The 21,164-nt window shown below is 46.3% G+C and overlaps 1 protein-coding gene, 1 long non-coding RNA gene and 1 other non-coding gene across 3 annotated transcripts; 2 read left to right on the top strand and 1 right to left on the bottom strand.

Annotated features, from left to right (window-relative positions):
* Positions 1 to 160: 160 nt before the first annotated feature.
* Positions 161 to 3,468, top strand: LOC140846363 (uncharacterized). The gene is made up of 2 exons (XR_012125381.1): positions 161 to 1,873; positions 2,288 to 3,468. It is a non-coding gene; the product is annotated as an uncharacterized lncRNA (long non-coding RNA).
* Positions 3,469 to 4,987: 1,519 nt separating this feature from the next.
* On the bottom strand, positions 4,988 to 19,974 carry LOC108392096 (apoptosis facilitator Bcl-2-like protein 14). The gene is given in 6 exon segments (XM_073223199.1): positions 4,988 to 6,234; positions 9,399 to 9,625; positions 9,628 to 9,664; positions 12,543 to 12,610; positions 14,608 to 14,784; positions 19,067 to 19,974. Coding segments are annotated over 6 exon segments (984 nt in total). The 5' UTR covers positions 19,503 to 19,974; the 3' UTR covers positions 4,988 to 6,195.
* An 856-nt stretch (positions 19,975 to 20,830) lies between these two features.
* Positions 20,831 to 20,933, top strand: LOC140846642 (U6 spliceosomal RNA). Its single transcript, XR_012125977.1, has one exon. It is a non-coding gene; the product is annotated as a U6 spliceosomal RNA (small nuclear RNA).
* Positions 20,934 to 21,164: the final 231 nt, after the last annotated feature.

Raw genomic sequence — 21,164 nt, 5'->3', positions numbered from 1 at the left:
TCTACAGAGATCCATCGTCGGGGTCAAAGGACAGTGCACCTTGAGGGTGGACGTCAGCGTCAGTCAGGGTCCAGGTCCCTTTCTAACATGAAACGGTGCTTAAAGCACGAAGGTAGGTCTCGGATTCTCCCGCAGCAGAATCTCTGCTCTTTGCGCGCGTGGTAGTTCCTCTGCTCCTCGCTGGTAATGCGCCCTTTGGCGGGGCGCTCACTGAACTTCAGTTTCCCAACTTTCTAATATTCAGTAACAATTACTCTCCTTCTCTCAAGACTAAGCAGGAAGGAAGAGGGTGGCAGTAAAGGGTGATGGGACTGGATTTCTCTGCTGTCTATAAATAAGCTTGCTGCCTAAATTCCAAATCCTCCTTGTCAGAGGCCAATACACAGGAAAGTGCCCTAGACGGGTTCAGGCTTTTGCTCTTCCTGAGGGAAGCCAGCTCACCTCTCTCGGCCTCTGTTTTTCCATCTGTACGTTGGGGTAGCCCACACTCCCTACCTCTTAGGGTGGATGGAAAGATTAGGTAGCTATATACAAAAATACTCTTCAAAATATAAGCCACCCAAAGAAAACAACTCAGAAGCATTTTGACAAACTCTTCCCTCAGTGGGACAAAACATATGCTATTGAATAAAACATTTTTCCGAACAGCTTTATCACAGAGCGTTGCGCTTCATCCACAAACCTTGGCAAAAGCATCCTCTTCCCTTTCAATAATGCCCAGTGACCAATGTCCAGATGTGAAAAGAAGCCCACCCTCTCCTGCTGGGCTGGTTAGTAATCAGTCAGCAGGGGGCAGTAATGTCTCAGTTTTAAACTATGTCCCGGCTTAGCGGGAGAAGCAGCCCAGCTTTAGGTCATTCACTGGGATCAGAGAAACTTCCATTCGTGAGACTTAGCGTTTTTAGAACAGGAGGAGTTGGGGTCGGAATCAGGTGGGGAAGTCCTCCTTGGCCCAGCCTGTCGTGGGACCCCAGGCCCCTCCTGCCAGGGGCGGCAGCTGAGCTCTGGAGGCAGCAGAGCAGTTGGGGGGGCACCTGAAGTGACACCTGCTTCCCTGCTCGGCTACTTTGCCAGGGGACAGAGGAGGCTTGTACAGACCTCAATCTTTTGTTCTCTTGAGATAAAGGATTGGCACTGCTTTCCCTGTGGCCAACACCGCCGCCGGCGCCAGGAGGAGTCCTCGCGTGTTCCCTCATCTGGGAGACCGACCTGCGTCGGTGCAGGGCACGGTCCTAAACAACACCACGTAAGAGCTGCGGCCGGATACTGCCCAAGGCGGCTTGCTTCTGCCGCGCCTTGCAGCGAACAACTCATTATGAGCGACTCCTCAATGAAAGCGACGCCCCTGGGATCCAACTCGTGGTCCGAGAGCACAGCCATCGCACAATCCAGCTGACCCGGTCATACATCTCGTAACATGCAGATCAACGAAGGAACTAGGTGTTCTTCATTCATCCCTCCATACACATAATTTCCCCCAAATCAAGCTTTTCTGACTGCCTTCAAAAGAGTTCATGGTCATAGCTTTGGGGAGGAGCTGAGTGAAAATACTCGAAGGCAGGATTCAATTTCTCCTTTGAAAATTAAGGGGCTGAATCACGACCAGCGCCTGCAAAGGATGAGAAGGATGATCATTTCCCAGTAAACCCTACGTTCGCAATTAGAGGGAATGCGAGGAAAAGGGGCCGAAGGGAGAAAACCTCGGTCTCCGCTGGCACCCGAGGCTCTGACTGCGGCGGCGGCCTCGGCTCCGGGAGAGGCGGCGGCAGGCGGAGCGCTGCCGGGTCGCCCAGGCTCCGGGGGCGGGGACGGCGCGGGAGCCGCTGCTCCGTCTCCGCCTGAATATGGGTGATAAGCCGGGGCACCGGCGCCTGTGAGTAGAGATACTTTTGCACTAACGGCTTAAATTTCAGGACTATCTTAAGTCACCACTAAAAATTTGGTTTAATTTGAGAAAAGCAAATTTAATCTAATGGAGAACCCAGATAAGGAGAGCGAGAGGATTATTCTGAGGTGGTGGGTTATTTCTGTCTCTAAGTGAATGACTCATAATTCTACTGCTTCTCAGGCCCCATTTCTCTGAACCCTGGGACATGGAATGGAGGGCTATTTTCATGGAACATTATCTCTACATGAACTATTATTGTTATTAATCTCCTTTCATGATTTAGCAATGGGGTAACCGAGAACTGTTTTTTGTTTTTTTTTTTAGTATAAAGACTAAAGTAGAAAGAGGGAGTTTAAATGATGGCCCAGCTTTCCAACACTCACTTCTCTCTCTTTCCAGAACAAGAAACCCTAGCAAAGGAATACAGGCCTCCACCCCTTCCTAGCCAAACCTGAATCTTCTCTTCTCCGGACCAGATGTGGGGTTCTTTCACCAGTGCCCATCCACCATTCCTCTTGTTTTCTTCTTGATCTCCTCTGAACATCTTCCTTTATTTCTCCTGAAGTACAGCTTTGCACATGATGTCATGACAGCCCCCAGCCCTCCCCACATGCCAGTGTGCACTCCTCCAGACATTGGGAACACAGCAGTGGAGAGAATGGCTTATTGATATGAGAGGTGGGAGAAGGTGGGTTGGGGAAGGCAGGAGAAAACTAAGGATTGTGACCATTTACTGTATATCAGCCATTCTGCAAAGAACTACACATTATGTCACATTCTTACAAAAATGGGATCATCATCCCCTTTGCAGATCAGCAAGTGGAGGCGTATGACAAAATGACTTAACCAGTCAAGTAAGTGGTGGAGCTGTGGTTCAAACCCACCTGTATCTGACCCACACAGGCAGACAGCTGTGTCAGAGGACCAGCACTGTGTCTTAAACATCTTTGAATCTCCATATTTACAACAGTGTCTGGCACACAGTAGGTACTGAGTTTTAAAGCACATTTTTAGACCCACCCTCTTATAGCACTAACTCACTGTAAAAAGCAAACCACATTCTAGCTGTATTTCTTCCATATTTTTTCCCTGTTTTTTCTGCTTCAAAAAAACAAACTTCTGCACATGAGTGATCATTCAGTTTTCCTGGAATGCTGCCAGGCCTTGGTACTTTCAGACTTTTGACAGCCTATTACACAATTATGTCCCATCATCGCATGTTTTAGAAACTTTTTCAACGACCCAGCTCAGGAGATAGTGGGTGGATGGATGTGGTAGTGTTCGTCCAGGGCTGATGGGTGCGCCTGCCAGCCTTCAGTAATTTTCAAGTGGAAGGAAAATTGAAACTCAAAAGAAACATTTTTTATTCTTTGACTTGGATGGCCTCAGCTATATAACTCCCTCCTCCACAGCCTGGCCAGTGTCATAAGGGGCACAACCAGCTTCAGCGGGCTGTGAACTGGAGTCCCTTGCGGCTGGTGACAGGAGAGCCTGGAGGAGCCCAGTCTGCCACTTCTTCATCACCCAGGGGATCTTGCCTCTCACTTGTGTCTCCATCAATAAAAACGTGGTAAATATATCAGCTCTGAGTGTCACTTTCCTCTTGAGACTTTCATGCTTGGCTTCTCTGTCTAAAGAGTATTATCTTCTACCTTTAAGTGTAAGCACATTCTCTTTGACAACTCTATGAAAAAGAAAAATTCAATTTGTAGAAAAATATTTTTTCTCTTCCTCCAGAAGAGGGAGAAGAAAGGACCTAGAGGGGAAGAGGGGGAGGGAACTAAGCTGAACACCAAGGCTTTCTGCACGTGGCATTTAAATCCCACAGAAATGGATGTTCTCAGGATGCTTGCAGATGAAGGAATGGCAGCACCTCCCAAAGTCATGGCAGTGCTCAAGGCAGAGATGGAGAGAGGAGGGGTTTTTTGGAGATATTTGTTGAGGCTGAGGTGCTGGTGAGCCATGAGTGGAGATGCTCAGCAGACAGAAACAAAAAGTGGGAGCATGGGAAATGGATGCGGGCTGGAGAAAAAGTTCTGGGGACCAGTGACATAGCTGTACCATCACTTTCTGAAAGGGCTGAGCCCCAAGGAGCCAACTCCTTGCCACCCCCACCCAACCTCCACACCACCCACAACCTTCCCAGATGCAGAGCTTTCAAAATGCAGGGGACTGTGCCTTTAGTATTCTATGTGGATCTTCCTCAGAATGTTAAGGGAGGAGGTAAGGGCAGCAGGCAGGAAGGGCCTAGATGGAGAAGACTGTGAGACCTGTGAAATGGCAAGAAGGATGGGAGGCCAATACCAGGGAGACCCTCATAGGAAGTATCCACATAGGGCAAAACTGGAGGCAACAGCCGACAACAGGCAGCTGCAGGCAGGTCTGACTCCAGCACCCTAATTTCCCACCCAGCCTGGACTCAAAATGACTTTGGGGAAACTGCCAAAACTTCATTAGAGCACTGCTCAGATCTCCTGAACTTATTACAGCATTGTTCACAGTGGGGAGAAAGACAGAAAAAAAGAGAAGGAGAAATAAAATGAACAGCCAGTCACAAGGTGATTGCTTGTATAAATTATTATAAACCAATGACATGCTAGCTTTGTGAAAAAACAAAGGCCCTGATTTGCAGTGCTTGCCAATTTCCATGGTGTAAATTCTTCTACTGTGGATTATTTCAAGCCACTTACAGTTTATAACTTGCTTATAAAATTGTTGACTATTTAATAACTATCTCTTGCAAGAGGTATTAAATACGAGATGGCTCCCTAACACAACCGAGTCTGGCACAGAGCTATTAAGAAGAATGAATTTGAATTATATTAGTTATCTTGGAAAAAATTCTACAGAATTTTGTTGAGTAAGAATAAAAAAGCAGGGAGTTATGTCATATCATCCCATATGTGGAAACAAATACGTGTATGTGTGAGACTATATGAGATGGAGAAACCATGGATGACACACAATAGGTCTTTAACATGGGTCACTGGCAGATACTGCTGTGGGAGGAGTAGGAGAAGGGAAAGCAAGAAGCAAAAGAAAAACACTGGATCTCTATCTTTTCCTTTTTTAAAGCACACATAATACGTGAGATAGAATTATATTTATTTTACATGAAACTACATCTATACATAAAAAATTCAAAAAACAGAGGCAAAGTGAGGCAAAAGCAATATAAACATGGTCAGTGGTGAACAGTCCATCAACTGACGTATGGTGAGACTTTTACACAACACTTAGTAAAGAAGAATGATACTTGAATCGCAGGAGGGAAAGGCCAAGAGCTGAGTTCAGTCTCCAGCCTTGCCAAGCACGACCTCATCATCTGGGGGTGTCCCCTCCCATTGCCCCTTCGTAGGGAGCACTTAGCCCCGCCTAGGCAGCACGCCTCCTCCTGGATCATGAGTAGCTACTGGGATGCAAAAGCTTCATGGACTGTGGCAATTTGGTATAGACTGAAGAAAAAAGGCTGGGTGCACATGCAATTGAGTACGTGTGTCTGTGTGTGCGTGTGTGTGTGCACGTGCACACAGGTGTGTGACATCAAGCATATGTGTGTGCTTGACTGTAAAAACATTTCATTATAACTACTTTGAGCCCAGACCATCCCATGAACACCTGCCCTGATATCTAGACCAAAACACACAGAATCCAATTTAGAAATGACGACTGTGTATAATGTGCAATGCTGGAAATTTTAACTACATACATGCAGCTCTCCTTTCTAGATGGAAAAATACAGTCTACTGGAGGGATAAGACAAAGGCACAAATAAACTTTTATAGAAGACAACATATGTGTCTATATATGTGTTGTATCTGAACCAATGACAGCACATTTCTTATAAAGAAAGTAAGAGGAAAATCAAAATGTTGATGACCTCGTTTCATTTTAAAAATAAATAGTAATGGAAACTGAAGAGTAGAAACATGCACAATTTATCATTTTCCTCTCATGGGAACAGCAAATATCTATAACACACATTCCCTAAAGTGGCCAACAGAGGCAGGATGATGGCTTCTGTTGTGAATATCTGGAAGGCGAAATTCCACTTACCTTTCCAGATTTCCTCACCCATTCAAAGGAGGGCCTAGAAAACATGGATGTCAAGGGCCACACCTCTACCGTCTATCCGTGGGACAGGAGCAACACTCTTCTGCTGCCTCTTGCTCACAGGAATGATGGTTTTGAAAACCCAAGGCCCCATCTGCCTGTCCATTTAAATTTTCTCCTGTAGTCTATGCTGAGGCTGATGCACACCGGCCCACTGCTGCACGAATGTTCCAGATTACAGACCTTCAGATGTGTCAGTCTACCTCTTCACATGATATCCCAAGCACTTTTTCCTAGAGAGGAAAAAAGAAATAGATTCTTAAAATTCCAAGTTGATTCACTGTAGAAGTGAAAGCATATGCCCATTAACTCTGCTTTCTTATCCCAGGCCTGACCCGAGGCCCGGAGACTTTGTGGAGGTTGGGGGAGGTTTGGAAAGGTGGCTGGCATTCTTGGTATGCCTGAAAGGAAAACATCGGCTGAGGATTTATGTTATACATCCAGAGGGAACAGCCTGGATGGGAAAAGGCTTTGATGCTGTACTTAACATTCAGAAAAGCAGACACTGAAAGGTTCGTGACTATGGCAAAGCTCTCCTTTCAAAGTGCTGTGGAATGGGTGAGATTGCAGGAAGGCAGGTAACTATGTGACAGTGTTCCACAGAGAGGAAATAGGGCCAAGGAGTAAATTAAAATCTCACGGTAGTTTATTTAGCATGCTTTGCAGATTGAGTTGCTATTCATTCAATTGATTCATTTATTATTCTACAAGTACTGGCTGAACATCTATGATGTATGTTACAGTAATGGCAGCTATGAGAGATACTAAGAGGCATCAAATACATGGTCCCACACTCCCAGGAGACACAGGATACTGAGATAGCTGGGAAGTCTGAGCTCCTGGAAAACTTGTGCATGGCATAGTGTTCCTCCTTCCACACCACTGCAAGTCCACCCCAGAGGGTCACCAAGATACGTGGGGCCAGTGAAAGTTCCTGCAGGCTGGCTGCCCAGTGTCGTCTCCCTTTCCTCTGCAGGGGGACTGAGCACAGGTCTCATCCACATCCCTCTCACCCTTTCACAGCTCACCAACTCATGAATATTCCTTTATCAACATCCTTCACTTTGCAACTCTTTCTCCCTTACTTCAGAAAAATGAGTCCTTGCTCTCATTCTGTTTCTTTCCTCCGTCACTTTCCAGCTGCGTGCTCCAAATTAAACCTCACTGTGGTCAAGACTTAAGGTTAGGATTTATGATGACTTGGAAAAGTAAACTAATAAATTTTGAATTGAAACTACAAACAATCAAGAACTACTGCCATCAAATTCTAATGCCTTTGAAAATTCCAAATTCCCTTTATCATTTCTACTGAAAAATCCATCTATTTTCTATAATTTGAACTAACTTTCTCTGTAGTACCAGCAGTCAAATCTAAAAATAAGTAAATAAAAACGTCTGTATTCTTTTTTCTTTTCTCTTTTTATTGGCTTACTAGAATTAGAACTCCCATTTTTAATAACAGATTTACTGAAATATACCATGAAATTCATCCTTTTAAAAGTACATGATTCAGTGGCTTTTAGTATATTCACAGAGCAGTGCCACTATCACCTCTGATTTTAGAACTTTTCATCACCACGAAAAGAAGGTCCTCGTCTATCAGTCACCACCCATTCCCTCTCCTCAAAGCCCCAGGAAACCACTCATCTGACTCCACAGATTTGCCTTTTCTGGGCATATCATATAAATTGAGTGATATAATATATGGTCCTTCTCTCTGACTTCTTTCACTTAGCATAATGTTTTCAGGGTTCATATATTTGTTAGTACTTTCCTCCTTTTTGTGGGTGAATAATACTCCCTTGTATGGATATACCACTTGTGGTCTCTCCATTCACCATTCATCATTAATGAACATTTTGGCTGTTCCCATTTTTTGGCTATTCTGAGTAATGAGTGCTGCTATGAACATTCATGTCGATGTTCTTATGTGAACATTTGTTTTTGACTTTCTTGGGCATGTACCTCAGAGTGGAGTTGTAAGTATATTTAACATTTCAGGGAACTGCTGAATTACTTTCCAAAGGGGCTAGACCATTGCTAGACCTACCAGCAATGCTGCATTGAACCAGTATGGGGGTCCCAATTTCTCCACATCATCACCAACACCTGTCTTTTTATTTTAGCTACGCTAGTAGGTGTGAAATGGTCTCTCATTGTGGTTTTGATTTACATTCCCCTGATGCTGAAATGAAGCTGCCAAGCAAGCAACGGCTCATATGCTCCTTGCTCATTTGTATATCTTCATTGGAGAAATGTCTACTCAAATCCATTGAACATCGTGAAAACTGGGTTTTGTCTTTTTATTGTTGAGTTTATTACATATTCTGAATATTAAGTCCCTTTTTAGATATAAAATTTGCAAATTTTTTTTTCCCATTTTGTGGGTTGTCTTCACTGGTATCCTTGGAAGCATGGTACAAAAGTGGGAAATAGGAAAGAATGGAAGACTGGGTAAGCGCAATGGGCAGCTGCTGAAGACCATGATGGGCACATCAGCCCCTTGGGTGAGAGGACCTGTTCTTTCCTTCTGGTAGCAAAGAGATCAAGCTTGTTTGGAGGCTCCAGGGCCATACGGGCCATGTCTAGGGCAGCCTTAAACCTGCTGCTGGTCCTGGGACCATTCTAGGGGGAGGAGGACTAAGGATAGTGTGGAGCAAAGGCCTGTCCTCTGGCGAAGGGCTTGAACAGACAAAAGTGCTCTAGACCTATTGAGATTTAAAGCTCTGGGGTGAGGCATCTTAACAAAGTTGCCCTTATGCAGCCACTTAACATGGCAGTTTTGAGGAAATCTCAAGGAAAGAGGATAAGGGATGGGAGAGGGGTTGAGACTAAGGCATGGGGATGAAGCTGTCTGTTCTGCTTGATGACATGTAATTAAAAACAAATGAAAATTTAACTACTTTTTTTAGCTGAAATCAAGATATTCCCTGTCAAAATGGCTGGGTCCAAGGAGCAATGATAAAATGTCACAAGCCCCAAGTCTCTGCCTGGGGATCACCCCTGTGCACTGCCAACACCTGAGAGGGTAGGGAACCATCTGCCTCTTCTCATTTCACTGCCAGACTTTGGTTGCCTGAAAAACTGGTGAAAAACAGAAATTATATCTGTCTAAACATTTTACATTTTCAACAACTCTTCATTTCCTATTACATCTGACCAGTCCCTCTCCCCCAACACACACACTCCACATACCCTTTGGGAGCTCACTATTTATTGATGATGAAGATAATCATGAAAAGTATGTTCCCATCAACGGGATACATCTCTTGCCACTCAAGTGTCCTAACCCCATGAGAGTGGCTTCAAAGACACGTTCCCTCACTTAAATAAAACAATTTTCCATCCATCTCCTCTGAATTCTGGGAACATTCATCTTTAAACAGGATGCACTTACCCATCCTCCATGCTGCTGGACCCAGGGCGAGAAGTTGTCTCTCAGGTACTTGGTTACAAAGCCCAGCACCCTGTTCATGGGGTGATTGTCAACAGCGGTGAGCTTGGCTACGATGTCTATTGCAAGGGCAGCCTTACAGCTCTGAGCTCTGACCTCCAATTCTCCCCTGGTGTCCACTCCCCTTAGGAACTGGTCTGTGATGGTCTTGAAAACAGAGTAGGACACCTGTCCTGGAAGGTGTTCATCAAAGTCTTGTCTCTCTTCAACTGTGTACAAGAGGATAAACATTCAGCAGAGCAGCTTGGCCCACCCAGTGGGATTGATTATTTAGCTCAACAGTGGGCCCTAAACACCCAACAGAAAAACCCTGAATTGTAGTTTCACCCGTGGAACGCTGTCCTGCAGGCACGTACCTGCTCTGTGAATTCATTTCACTGGGACAAGTCAATAATAAAAGTGAACAGCCCGTTCATCCAACATTTCATAAGTGTTTCCTCCAAATTTACAATGGGCATGTGGCGTGGATGATTAAGACCCAGGCCCTCATGCAAGGGCTCACCGTCTACCTACAACTGCAATACAGTGCCGAGGGCTTTGCTAAAGGTTGTAAAATGGATAGAATCCGAAGCCTGGAGATGATTGTGTTGGCTGAGACCCCCACTCTGCCTCTTACCAGCTGTGCAATCTTGGGGGAAATGAATTGACCTCTCAGTGTCCGTTTTTGTCATTTCTATACTCCAGTGATGATGGTACCTACTCTATAGGATAAATGAGTAAAACACTTACTTAGCATAGTGCCTGATGTGGAGGAAGTGCTCTGGAAATGTTAGAAATTAGTAACGATGTTGCAAGAGCACAAGGACAACAGTGAAGACCCCGAGGAGCATGTGTTTACTTTAAAAAGACAAACACCTAATCCATCCACTGTTTTCCATTCTTCTAAATGATCTGTCTTACTTTGTGCCCCTCTCTTGAACCTTGTATCTCTGCTTTACCTCCTTTGGACTGCTATACCTTTTAGAGAAACCAACACCACCTCTGCTTCTTTTGAAAAATCAGAGCCACATGTGTTATAAAGGCATATATCACATTCATGTAAAGCCATTCTTGGAATGTCTGTTAACATGGTTGTCAGGAGAAAGCAGGAATTTCTTAGTGGGCCAGGAAATGTTCATTTGGAAATCCTCTAGCTCTACCCTTGAGGAATGATGAGCTGAACAGGTTTTCAACAAATATTATTTCTAAAAGGGATATTCTGGGGATGGGTCGGATGCTCCATAAAGATTTTGGTGGGGCCATGTCCTTTATTGGAACCTAGCCAACACCCCCCAAACTTTTGGGCACCATAAGAGGCATATCTGAGGCAGGAGGACCAGTGTCATCCACACCAATAAAGGCTCCTCTTAACCAGTGACCCAGGTGAAGAGGCTAGACTCAAAACCTCAGTGGGCGGCCAGGAGCCTAGACTTTGCCAGAACAGTTAAAGAATCCCATGCTGGAAAGAAGCCCCTCCCACAGGGAACCTGGCCCCTCCCACTATGCCCCCTGGAGCTCCAGGGAGGTGGGATGAGCCCCCCTGAAGACACTCTGTGGCCATGGGGAACCCCTCCTCAGTGTCACTGTCCCACTCTGGTGGGAACTCACCTCCTCACAGCAAGTCACACCTGTGGGTTCCTATTAGAGGCCTCTACCAGAAAAATCATGTTTCCTACATAAATAATGAAGAGAGCACATCAGGCAAAGAGAGGTATTCACAAGTGGTCATTTGTGGGGTGAAAAGGAAACGTCTTTCTTTATACCCAGAGGGGTCACCTTCATGCCACCTCCTGTCCCTGGCCTCCCCACCCTACTGCAAGTCACTGCTTAGGGAGGCCAGGGAGGAGGTTGCCATGAGAGACATGGACTTTCCAGCTGCACAGATCGCTGGAGGACATCTGATAGTCCCCTCCCAATTCAAGGGCTGAACTGTTGGCTGGCATCTGCTAGAAATTCTCCTTGTGACAGGAAGATCATTCCTTCACAAGGCAGCCGGCTCCTGGCCCCAGTGGGCAGCCCCGAGTCCTAGAAAGTTAACTCTTAAAATGGGGAGAAACAAATTGCCCCATATCTCTTATCCACTGATCCTAGTTCTGGAGAAACACAGGGGTGTCCTTAAACCATGTTCTATTTCCTGCTTCCTCTGCACCCCTGTCCACCTCTACTGTGGCCCCAAAGCTCACATACCCCTCCTCTTTCTTTAGTCTGATATCCCTGGTTTTCTCACTGTTTCTCATTCTGCACCATCTCACATGCCCTTCACCTTCCTGGTCACCTCTGGTCACACCTCTGACAGGCATGACAGGAGGCAGTGAGCACGCTGCAGTGGGGAAGGGCGGCCGGCCAGGCAGTGCTACTTCCCCCTCCCGCAGAAGCCCCACGGAGCCTGACTTCCTCCCCGTGGATCATAGCAAAACAAGGATATGGCTCTCCTAGCCAGCCCATCAGTCCCCAGAGACTACTCAGCAGTCTGCGGGTGGTGGACATGGGAGAGGTCACACTCAGAAACCCTCCTGACTCCAGTGGGGGCTTGCCCAGCTCCATCTGAAGGCACCCCCATGTCTCCCCACCTCGAATGAAGGGTCTCAACTGCTAAATGGCAGGATATGCAAAGTTCTCCAAGTAACACTAGCCAGCCTCCCTGGCCAAATAGCTAAGAGCAACCTTGAACAGAGAAGAGTCCAGCCACTCTAAGGGGAGATTTCAGGAAGGACTCCAGCCTTGGAACAGCTGTGGGACACCGATATCCAGGCTGCAGGCAAATGCAAGAGTCAGTCTAAACTTCCCTGAGGATCAGCTACATGGAGAACTAGATTCATACTTCTCTTCAGCAAATTTTAATTTATTGGTGTCTTTTGCAATAACAAAGTTATAGTTCTCATTTCCAAAAATTCCAAGAAGGCTCCAGAAGGTTTACTTATGTTTTCCAAAATGATTCATTTTTGAGATGCAGCCGGCGTGAAGAATTTTGACTCCAAGGGAAATAAAATTTAGGACTAAGTGGAAAGCAGAACTTTGAAAAGGAACACAACCTGGACCCCAATTCCATTCTCATGTACCAGTATGCGGGCACAGAATGAAACCACATTAACTCAAGAAGCTCCATACCTCCTTTTCCAAATGATCCCCAGAATATTTCAGTAGCTCAACAATTCTGGCTATTATTTGGTCATCATCTGTCACAGGGAAATTCCAGTTATTTTTTTTTTAAGTAAAAAGATAACCTTAAATTTTTCCAGTGATGAGGCTTGTGGCCTGGTCAGGGATTGAGGAAGACATGTGCTTTGTAATTCTCAGCAGATTAAATCTTACCTCGCCTCTGCTGATCAGGCACGAGTCATCCCTCTCCCCCAGGCCCCTCCTTTCTGCCGTTCCTCCTTCCCTTAGAGTCCTGTTCCCACCATGAACTTCATCACTCTAGTTACTGTACAAATGCTGCTGAAGACATTAGTTCCACTACACACGATCCTATCACTGCAGATGTTTGGGAGAAATTTCTCTCTGGTCTTTAGGCTTCTCCTGAGCACACGGTCTTTTTCCATATGGACACCGTAAATCCCCTATTTGATCGTATACCCGCTTTGTGTGAGCTGCTGGCAAGTGTACAGCCAAATTCATGGCCTCCATCTAAGGGAGGACATGATCTTCAAGGCCTGCATTTTGGGAATTAAACTCATTCCCAAGCCGACCTCGTTTTCCTGCTATTGTTTCTTTTTTACATTATCTTTCATAAATTTAATTTATCTTACTAAAGTGTATACTCTATATGCTAATTCCTTACAACAAGGTGGGGAATAAATGCATAAAACGGATAAATTCTCCCACCCCAAAGGCAGGCAGAGAGGGACGGCTGTGGCTGGTGTGTGCTGTGCGTGCTGTAACGGGGAGCGGAGGAGGATTTTTCTTGCCTCACAACATGCTACTAACTGAACATGAGGGAGACGGTCATTGCTATGAAACAGAATCCCAACGAGGAAAGCCAGTTACGAAGAGAACAGAATTTTTAACTTATGGCCAATCTCTGAAGTCATGGTGTCCTCGTGTTTGTCCCAGATAAGAGGGAAAGAGAGGCCAGGAAATGAATCCAGCACATCATGTCCCAAGAAGGTCTAGTGAAGGGCAGGTACACAGGATGCATGATACTCAGGTCACCTGAGAAAGGCGAGCATTCGTGCCTGCACGGCCCATGGGTCTCCGTTACCCAATGCCTCTCAGGGAAAGAAAGCTGCTGCCCCAGGGGCCCGGAGCGGAAAACAGCTCTGGCTTCTGCGTGGCTTAGGGGTATTGCTTTATACCTCCCAGACACACATGAGATTGCAGAAATGGAGACGCTGCTTCTTAGCAGGCTCAGAAAGGCCCTCCTGTCCTCTAGCCCCTCACCTTCTGCTCCTGCAGCAGCGGTGGTCCCCACAGTACAGCACGGCCTGGACAAACTCTGCCCTCCGCTTCCGGCGCTGGGAGACTCCAGTACTCTGACTTGGAGACAGAACTTCTGCCCTGTGCTTTAGTGTGTGCCCACCCGGAGTCCCTCTGCCCCCCGCCGCCCACTGGAGTTCGGGGAAAGAGAGCCGAGAGGACTGTCCTTGGAGAGGGAAGGCAGGACTGAGCTGCTCCTCCTGTGGCGCTTGGCCCCGCTCTTCTCAACTGCAGAATTCCTGTCGTCGGGTGGGACCTACAGTCCTAGCTGGAGCTACCGTTCTGCTGACAGCTGACCCAGGCTGGTGGCTGCTCATTAGTTCTGGAACGTGTTCTGCACCAGAGCCGGTGTCTGACAACACCCTGCTTTTTCACAGGAGGCCAAGGCAACAGCATAAAGCTCTGGGCTGATGCTCCCCCTACAACCAATGCACTCCCATGAGCACGCTGGTCCTGGGCCATCGCTAACATGACTAAATCTGATGCTGCATGTTCCCCGTGGACAAGGTGGAGTGCACCCTGTGTACCTCCTCCTCTCCCTCAGCAGAAGACTTTTCTTTGGCCTTTGCAGTGAAGCTGGCCATCTGCACACTCCCTTTGGCTTGGGCTGCTCTCTCCAGGACAATGTCAGGCCCTCAGTCCCTGGCAGCCAGGCTTCTGGAGTTCCAGTGTCCTGAGCTGAAGAAATGTGTAAGTGCTCGTATACCTCTGCCCAGCAAACACTCAGCCCAGCACAAATACTCCAAGGGAAGTTTACCTTTCTTAGAACTTGCAGCTCTCAGCTGGAGGCTCTCGGGCTGGGCACCTGGGCAGAGCATTAATCTCCCTTCTGACTGGAAGCTTCCTTCCTGGTAGGGGAGCTCTTCTGGTGGTGGCCAGGAATACACAATTTCAGCAACTCGATTGGCAATGCAAACAACTTTGGGGTCCACAGCTGAAACAAGACAAAATGGTGCTAAGAGCCCTTCCCAGAACTTGTCCTAGGTCACTGGTATATGCAGTTACCCAAAATGAAAAGACCAGGAAAGTGCCCTGGGTGGGTACGCATGGAGGAGCACACAGAGAAATGATAGCCACCTTGAAACAACCACCCGTCTGCACCCTCCTTTTGAAGTCTTGTAAAATTAGAGTCCTCTTTCCCCTTTGCATGGGAAGAAACACAGAAGGGAGCGCCCAGTTCTTAGCTTGAGGGAGTACTCATGATGCCATTATTTTTACTCTTTTTTTTGGACATCCTTTATATCTTGGAGAGCTGGCTCCTCTGTGCATAGGAGGGCATTCAGTAGTTCCACAAGCCTTTGGGGGTTGGTCACTAAGGGAAGAGAAATACCCCTGCTCTTGGACCATGTCCAGCACTAATGCCACCACCAGGTAAGCACTGAACTCCTGTGGCTCATGTGGTCATGTGTCTCCCTGCTCCTCCAAGTTTGCTGGGAAACATCCAATTCATGCTGATAGGTAAACAAGGATGCATAAAGTACAACCCATAGCCTTGGAGAATTTACAGTCAGGAAAAATATTCACATGACTTGCACACTTAATTACAGAACAATGCATTTGGGAACCTGAAGGCTTAAATGGCTTTGGTCCCCTTAGTTGTAGCCTGTGAGAGACCAGTCAGCTTTGCCCCTGGCCAGGGATGGGGTCCAGTGGAGAAGGCAGGTGGTAGTGCTGAGTTATTTGGAAGTAAGATTTTCATTGCTGATTCATCACTAGGTTCTTACCTAGTAGAAACGTGTACAAACTCTGTCTTTGAGCCATACGGAGCGGCCATATCATGTAATATTTGAAAAACAATTTAATTTACAGACTAGAATAAAGTAACAGTGGAATTTTGGTTAAAAGATTGGTGTGTGTGTGGGGGAACTGTTGGGCTTTGTACATCAGGATAGATAAGAGAGGCCTGTGCCCGATGAAAGGCAAACTCTGCCATCCTGCGGGGCTGCCAAGGGATCTCTGGCTCTCTCGCCCTGGATTCCTCCCCAGGGCCTTGGCGCCCCCCTTTCACCCTCTGGACATTCACTGGAAAGCCACGGCAACTAACGCTTGATCCATAATGCCTTCCTTTAAAAAAAGGCATAATGGCTTCTTTGAAAAGCCATATGTTTCATGCTCCATCCACAGGGTTTGAAAATAGAAAAGGAGAGAATTAGAGAAGGAGAGAAAGGGATTGATGCATTTCCTTCCCATTTTAACAACCAAATCAAATATACTTTCCATTTTAAATCAGCTTACTGTGGCCCAGCCTGCGCTTGAACGCTGGTCACCCAAGGCCTCCGCAAGGAAATGGCAGGAGTCTAGGTCCCAAAGCCAGAGGGTGGCACGGAGACAGGACAGGGGAGCTTGTATTCCCTGCCTGTGTAACCTTGCACAGCCTGTCCGGGGTGAGCAGCACATGCTCTTCCTTCAGGAGCCGCCCTGCGCCCAGCTCACACTCAGGCAGATGAGGGCCCCAGAGGCTGCGTCTCCTCATACTCCAGCCCCACCGTGTGGCAGGGCCGTCATAAGGCCAGCAGGCCCAGAAGTACACAGTCAGCCTATCCTTGTACAGTATATGGATCTACACAAATTGGTGGGCATGCAAAGGAAACCTGTGCAGGAAAAACTAAGCAAATTCATTTACACTCAGATGAACTAGCGCTAAGGAAGATTCCCATTTGAACACGTTAATTCTAGACACTGAAAAAATAAAAGATTTCCTTCTTGTTAGAGTTGGTAGGCAAGGGACACTGGATGGGGGTAGGGAGAGGACAGACAGCCTGCCCATCCTTTGAGGCCTGTTTTTGGGGGGTAGTGTGGGGCCAAGGAGAGCAGGGTTCGAAAGTGTGTCAGCCTTTCTCCTGAGGCATTGCTTCAAAGAGAAGAGGCAGGGAGTTTGAGAGATTTCCATAGCATTGAGACTGCTATTTCCCAGTTCCCATTTCCTTCCTCCTTAGCAACAGACCCCTGAGATGTCAGCAGAGAAATGGACTGAGCTGAAAAAACTCCATTTCCCAGCTTCCCTTGCAGTAAGGAGTGGCCAGCGAGATGTAAGCAGTTGAGTACAGATTCAAGAAAGCTCTCTCAAGGGGAGCTGAAATATCTAAAAAGTCACCCCTTTGTCTCTTCATTGCTTCCTCTGCCTTTGTGACTGAACTTGGGTTCAAAGCAGTCACCTTGCAAAATAGGCAACTTTCAGGTGGGAGGCCACTAGCTGAGGGGTGGCAGAGTAAGAATTCCCCAGTGCTGGTGGAGCTGCTGTCGGGCCTGGGCAGCCACACTTTGGTCTTCTATATGGGAGACAAAAATAGCCTCTGTGTTATTTAAGCCAGAGTTATTTGAACTTCCTACTATGTGTTGCAGAACTATCTTAACTGCAACATTCCACATGGAGTGAGTCAGAGCTGTGGGGCAACAGAAGGTGCACATGTAAAAGAACCTGGGCTCGGAGTTTCTAAAATTGGTATTGATGCCCATTTTCCTGCATCCTAAAGCCTCTCGCTACTAGACTTTGGTGTTGGGACATAACCTCATAGTTCTCACTTAAGCCTGGTGCTTGAGTCCTGAAAATGGTAGCACAGTCTAAATTGTGACCTTTGGTTAAAAGACAACAGCTGCTAAGCTCTGATTTACATGTGGCAAAGTAGAAATAGAAATCAAGGCCCTCTTGAGTCACACACAACACAACCGCCCACATTATTGTCCGAACAAGAAAGAAAGGAAGGTGAAGGGGGTAGCGAGGTACAAACTTCCAATAATAAAATAAATAAGCCACGGGGATGAGAAGTACAGCATAGGGAATATAGTCAATAATATTGGAATAACTTTGTACAGTGACAGCTGATCATCACACTTAATTGTGGTGGGCATTCCATAACATGTATCACCATCACATCCCTATGTTGTACGCCTGAAACTGATATAGTGGGTCAAATATACTTCAATAAAAACAATGGAAACATTAAAATCAAGTGCAGATCTACAAGAATAAAGACAGCAAAATTATGAATATAATAATACTTCTGAAATTGGAAAAACAAAAGCAAGGAAAGAGAAAGGCAAGGAGGGAGGATAAACTGCACATACATGTTGTAAGCTAAGCCTCTTTAGGAGGCACCCATTTCTACTTTTTTAGGGAAATCTATATCTCAAGAAATAGCTTGAAATTTTAGAAAATAAAAAAAAGCCTAAGTGATACTTGAGTAGTGTGGAAATTCAGAATCCTTTATCTCAAGAGACCAAAAGATTGAGGTCTGTACAAGCCTCCTCTGTCCCCTGGCAAAGTAGCAGAGCAGGGAAGCAGGTGTCACTTCAGGTGCCCCCCCAACTGCTCTGCTGGCTCCAGAGCTCAGCTGCCGCCCCTGGCAGGAGGGGCCTGGGGTCCCACAACAGGCTGGGCCAAGGAGGACTTCCCCACCTGATCCCAACCCCAACTCCTCCTGTTCTAAAAACGCTAAGTCTCACGAATGGAAGTTTCTCTGATCCCAGTGAATGACCTAAAGCTGGGCTGCTTCTCCCGCTAAGCCGGGACATAGTTTAAAACTGAGACATTACTGCCTCCTGTTGACTGATTACTGACCAGCCCAGCAGGAGAGGGTGGGCTTCTTTTCACATCTGGAGATTGGTCACTGGGCATTGTTGAAAGGGAAGAGGATGCTTTTGCCAAGGTTTGTGGATGAAGTGCAACACTCTGTGATAAAGCTGTTCGGAAAAATGTTTTATTCAATAGCATATGTTTTGTCCCACTGAGGGAAGATTTTGTCAAAATGCTTCTGAGTTGTTTTCTTTGGGTGGCTTATACTTTGAAGAATATTTTTGTATATAGCTACCTGATCTTTCCATCCACCCTAAGAGGTAGAGAGTGTGGGCTACCCCAACATACCGATGGAAAAACAGAGGCCCAGAGAGGTGAGCTGGCTTCCCTCAGGAAGAGCAAAAGCCTGAACCCCTCTAGGGCGCTTTCCTGTGTATTGGCCTCTGACATAGAGGATTTGGAATTTGGGCAGCAAGCTTATTTATAGACAGCAGAGAAATCCAGTCCCATCACCCCTTACTGCCACCCTCTTCCTTCCTGCTTAGTCTTGAGAGAAGGAGAGTAATTGCTACTGAATATTAGTAAGTTGGGAAACTGAAGTTCAGTGAGAGCCCCGCCAAAGGGCGCATTACCAGCGAGGAGCAGAGGAACTACCACGCGTGCAAAGAGCAGAGATTCTGCTGCAGGAGAATCTGAGACCTACCTTTGTGCTTTAAGCACCGTTCCACGTTAGAAAGGGACCTGGACCCTGACTGACGCTGACGTCCACCCTCAAGGTGCACTGTCCTTTGACCCCAACAATGGATCTCTGTAGACGACCTCAGAGAATATTCCTCCTTCTCCACTACTCCAAAGAATGTTCACCAAGATGACTTTTTCTTGGCAAGGATTATGGGCTTCTCACTGTGTTGGGAATTTCTGCAAGCCCATGACACCTGTGTCCCTGACTCATTTGTTGAGCAACTCCCCAGTCCTTTCTGGGACAAGCTTCTTGTTCTCAACCGCTCTGGCGAGAAGACAGCAGAGTTGTTCTTGAAGACATGCTGTTTGACATAGAACTCCAGGATTTTGAATTCTAGGCTATTTGGGTCATCATCCATGGGGATCTCCTCCAGGTCACACTCTCTAGTGGTACACATGGCGGGCCTGCGACAACAAAATCCACATATGTCCTTGTACCTGTGGGCAATCTACCCCTGGGACTTCAGGAGACACAGGGGTGCAACTCCGTGAACATTCATTGAGCACCTGATTGTCCTTACACGGGAGGCAAGGGCAGAGCCAGGGTTGTTTCTGAAAGTTCAGTCGTATAGAGATGAGGAAGGGAGACAGGTACATGGGTAGGTCCAAAGAGGGCGACGTAGGTGCTACACCGGAGGTCAGATGGCTGGTGTGGGGAGGAATCAATGGCTGCAAATAGAGAGCAAGCCGAGGCTCCCTGAAAGATTGCAAGGATTTAATGGGTGAGTGGGTATCGGAGTTAAGAGCAGGACTGGAAGAAGTTAGATGAAAGGTGAACTTAGGATGTGTTTGAAGAGCAGCTAGAGAAGTGGAATAGCATAAACAGGCATTGTGTAGACAGCTGGGGCTCAGGGAGGTAGTGGGACAACAAGTGAAATGACAGTCAGTTCCAGATTATGGGGACCTTTGAATGTGGGGCTGAAAGCTTTGCATATTCTCTTGTTGCTCAATCAGTACATTTAAAAAGGAGCCTCAAACAGTGGGAAGAAATTAAAAGTCTTCCTGAGAGAGGGTAGGAGGGCCAAGGAGGAAGCGAGCAATGTTTGGGGTCCCTGACCCTTCCTGTTCCCTCTCCCAAACTTTGCCATCTGCTCAAGCTTACAGTTTTGCTTCTGTTTCTTGCCATATTTGGTGTTCCATGCAAGATTTCATCTGAAAAAAAAAAATCCTTCTATTTTTGCAAAATTTGAAGAGCATTGTTGGAGGCAATGGAGAGCTTTTCAAAGTTTTGAGTGGGAGGCTGATGTGATCACAGGCATGTTTTGGGAGGATCATTAGGAAAATGATGGGGTAGAGGGACTTCACCTTTATTTCCATATGAATAACTGGATAGATATAATGAACTGACTTTGTCAGTTTTAGCTTTCATGAAATAATCCCTTTTCTGGTTTCTTGCTGGGAAATAATTTCTTATTAATAATCTGCCTTGCATTCTTTTGTCATATAGTGAGGACCACATATTCTTTTTAGTCCCAGAGGCCAGAAAGCCCAGACCTACAGACTGTCACTGGACTAAAATTTCCTAGACAGTGGATATTCTGGAAAAGAGTGTGGGCTTCCTGACCTAACCAATGACCAGCTGTATTGGGCAGGTTATTTCACCTCTCTGAACTTGAGCTTCTTGTGGGTAAATTGAAAATATGTTATCTTGGAGGGATATTATGAGGGTATAAGATAATGCATGAGAAATCTCAACACAGAACCTGGCTCAAAAATGGTAGCTACTGTGCTCACTTCAGCAACACATAACTAAAATTGGAACGATACAGAGATTAGCATGGCCACTGTGTAAGGATGACACGCAAATTTGTGAAGCATTCCATATTTTAAAAAAAGGTAACTACTATGTTTTTTCTTGTACTACAGACATCGCAGGTCCTCTGAGTCTGTAATTGAGGTGGTTCTTAATTAGGGCCCCTTTAATGGTCCTATGTTAATACTGTCTTTTGGTATATGTAGGCATATGTTTTTGGCTCATTAGACAGATGTAGTGATATGAATGGGATGGCTGGCATATCCCTCTTTCTCTTTCCACTGTACTCTCTCAAACTAGGACCAAC

Source organism: Manis javanica, chromosome 15 (genome assembly GCF_040802235.1).
Source record: "Manis javanica isolate MJ-LG chromosome 15, MJ_LKY, whole genome shotgun sequence".
In the NCBI taxonomy this organism is placed as follows: domain Eukaryota; kingdom Metazoa; phylum Chordata; class Mammalia; order Pholidota; family Manidae; genus Manis; species Manis javanica.
Note: the sequence above shows the minus strand (reverse complement) of the source record. Positions and strands in the feature narration are given on the sequence as shown.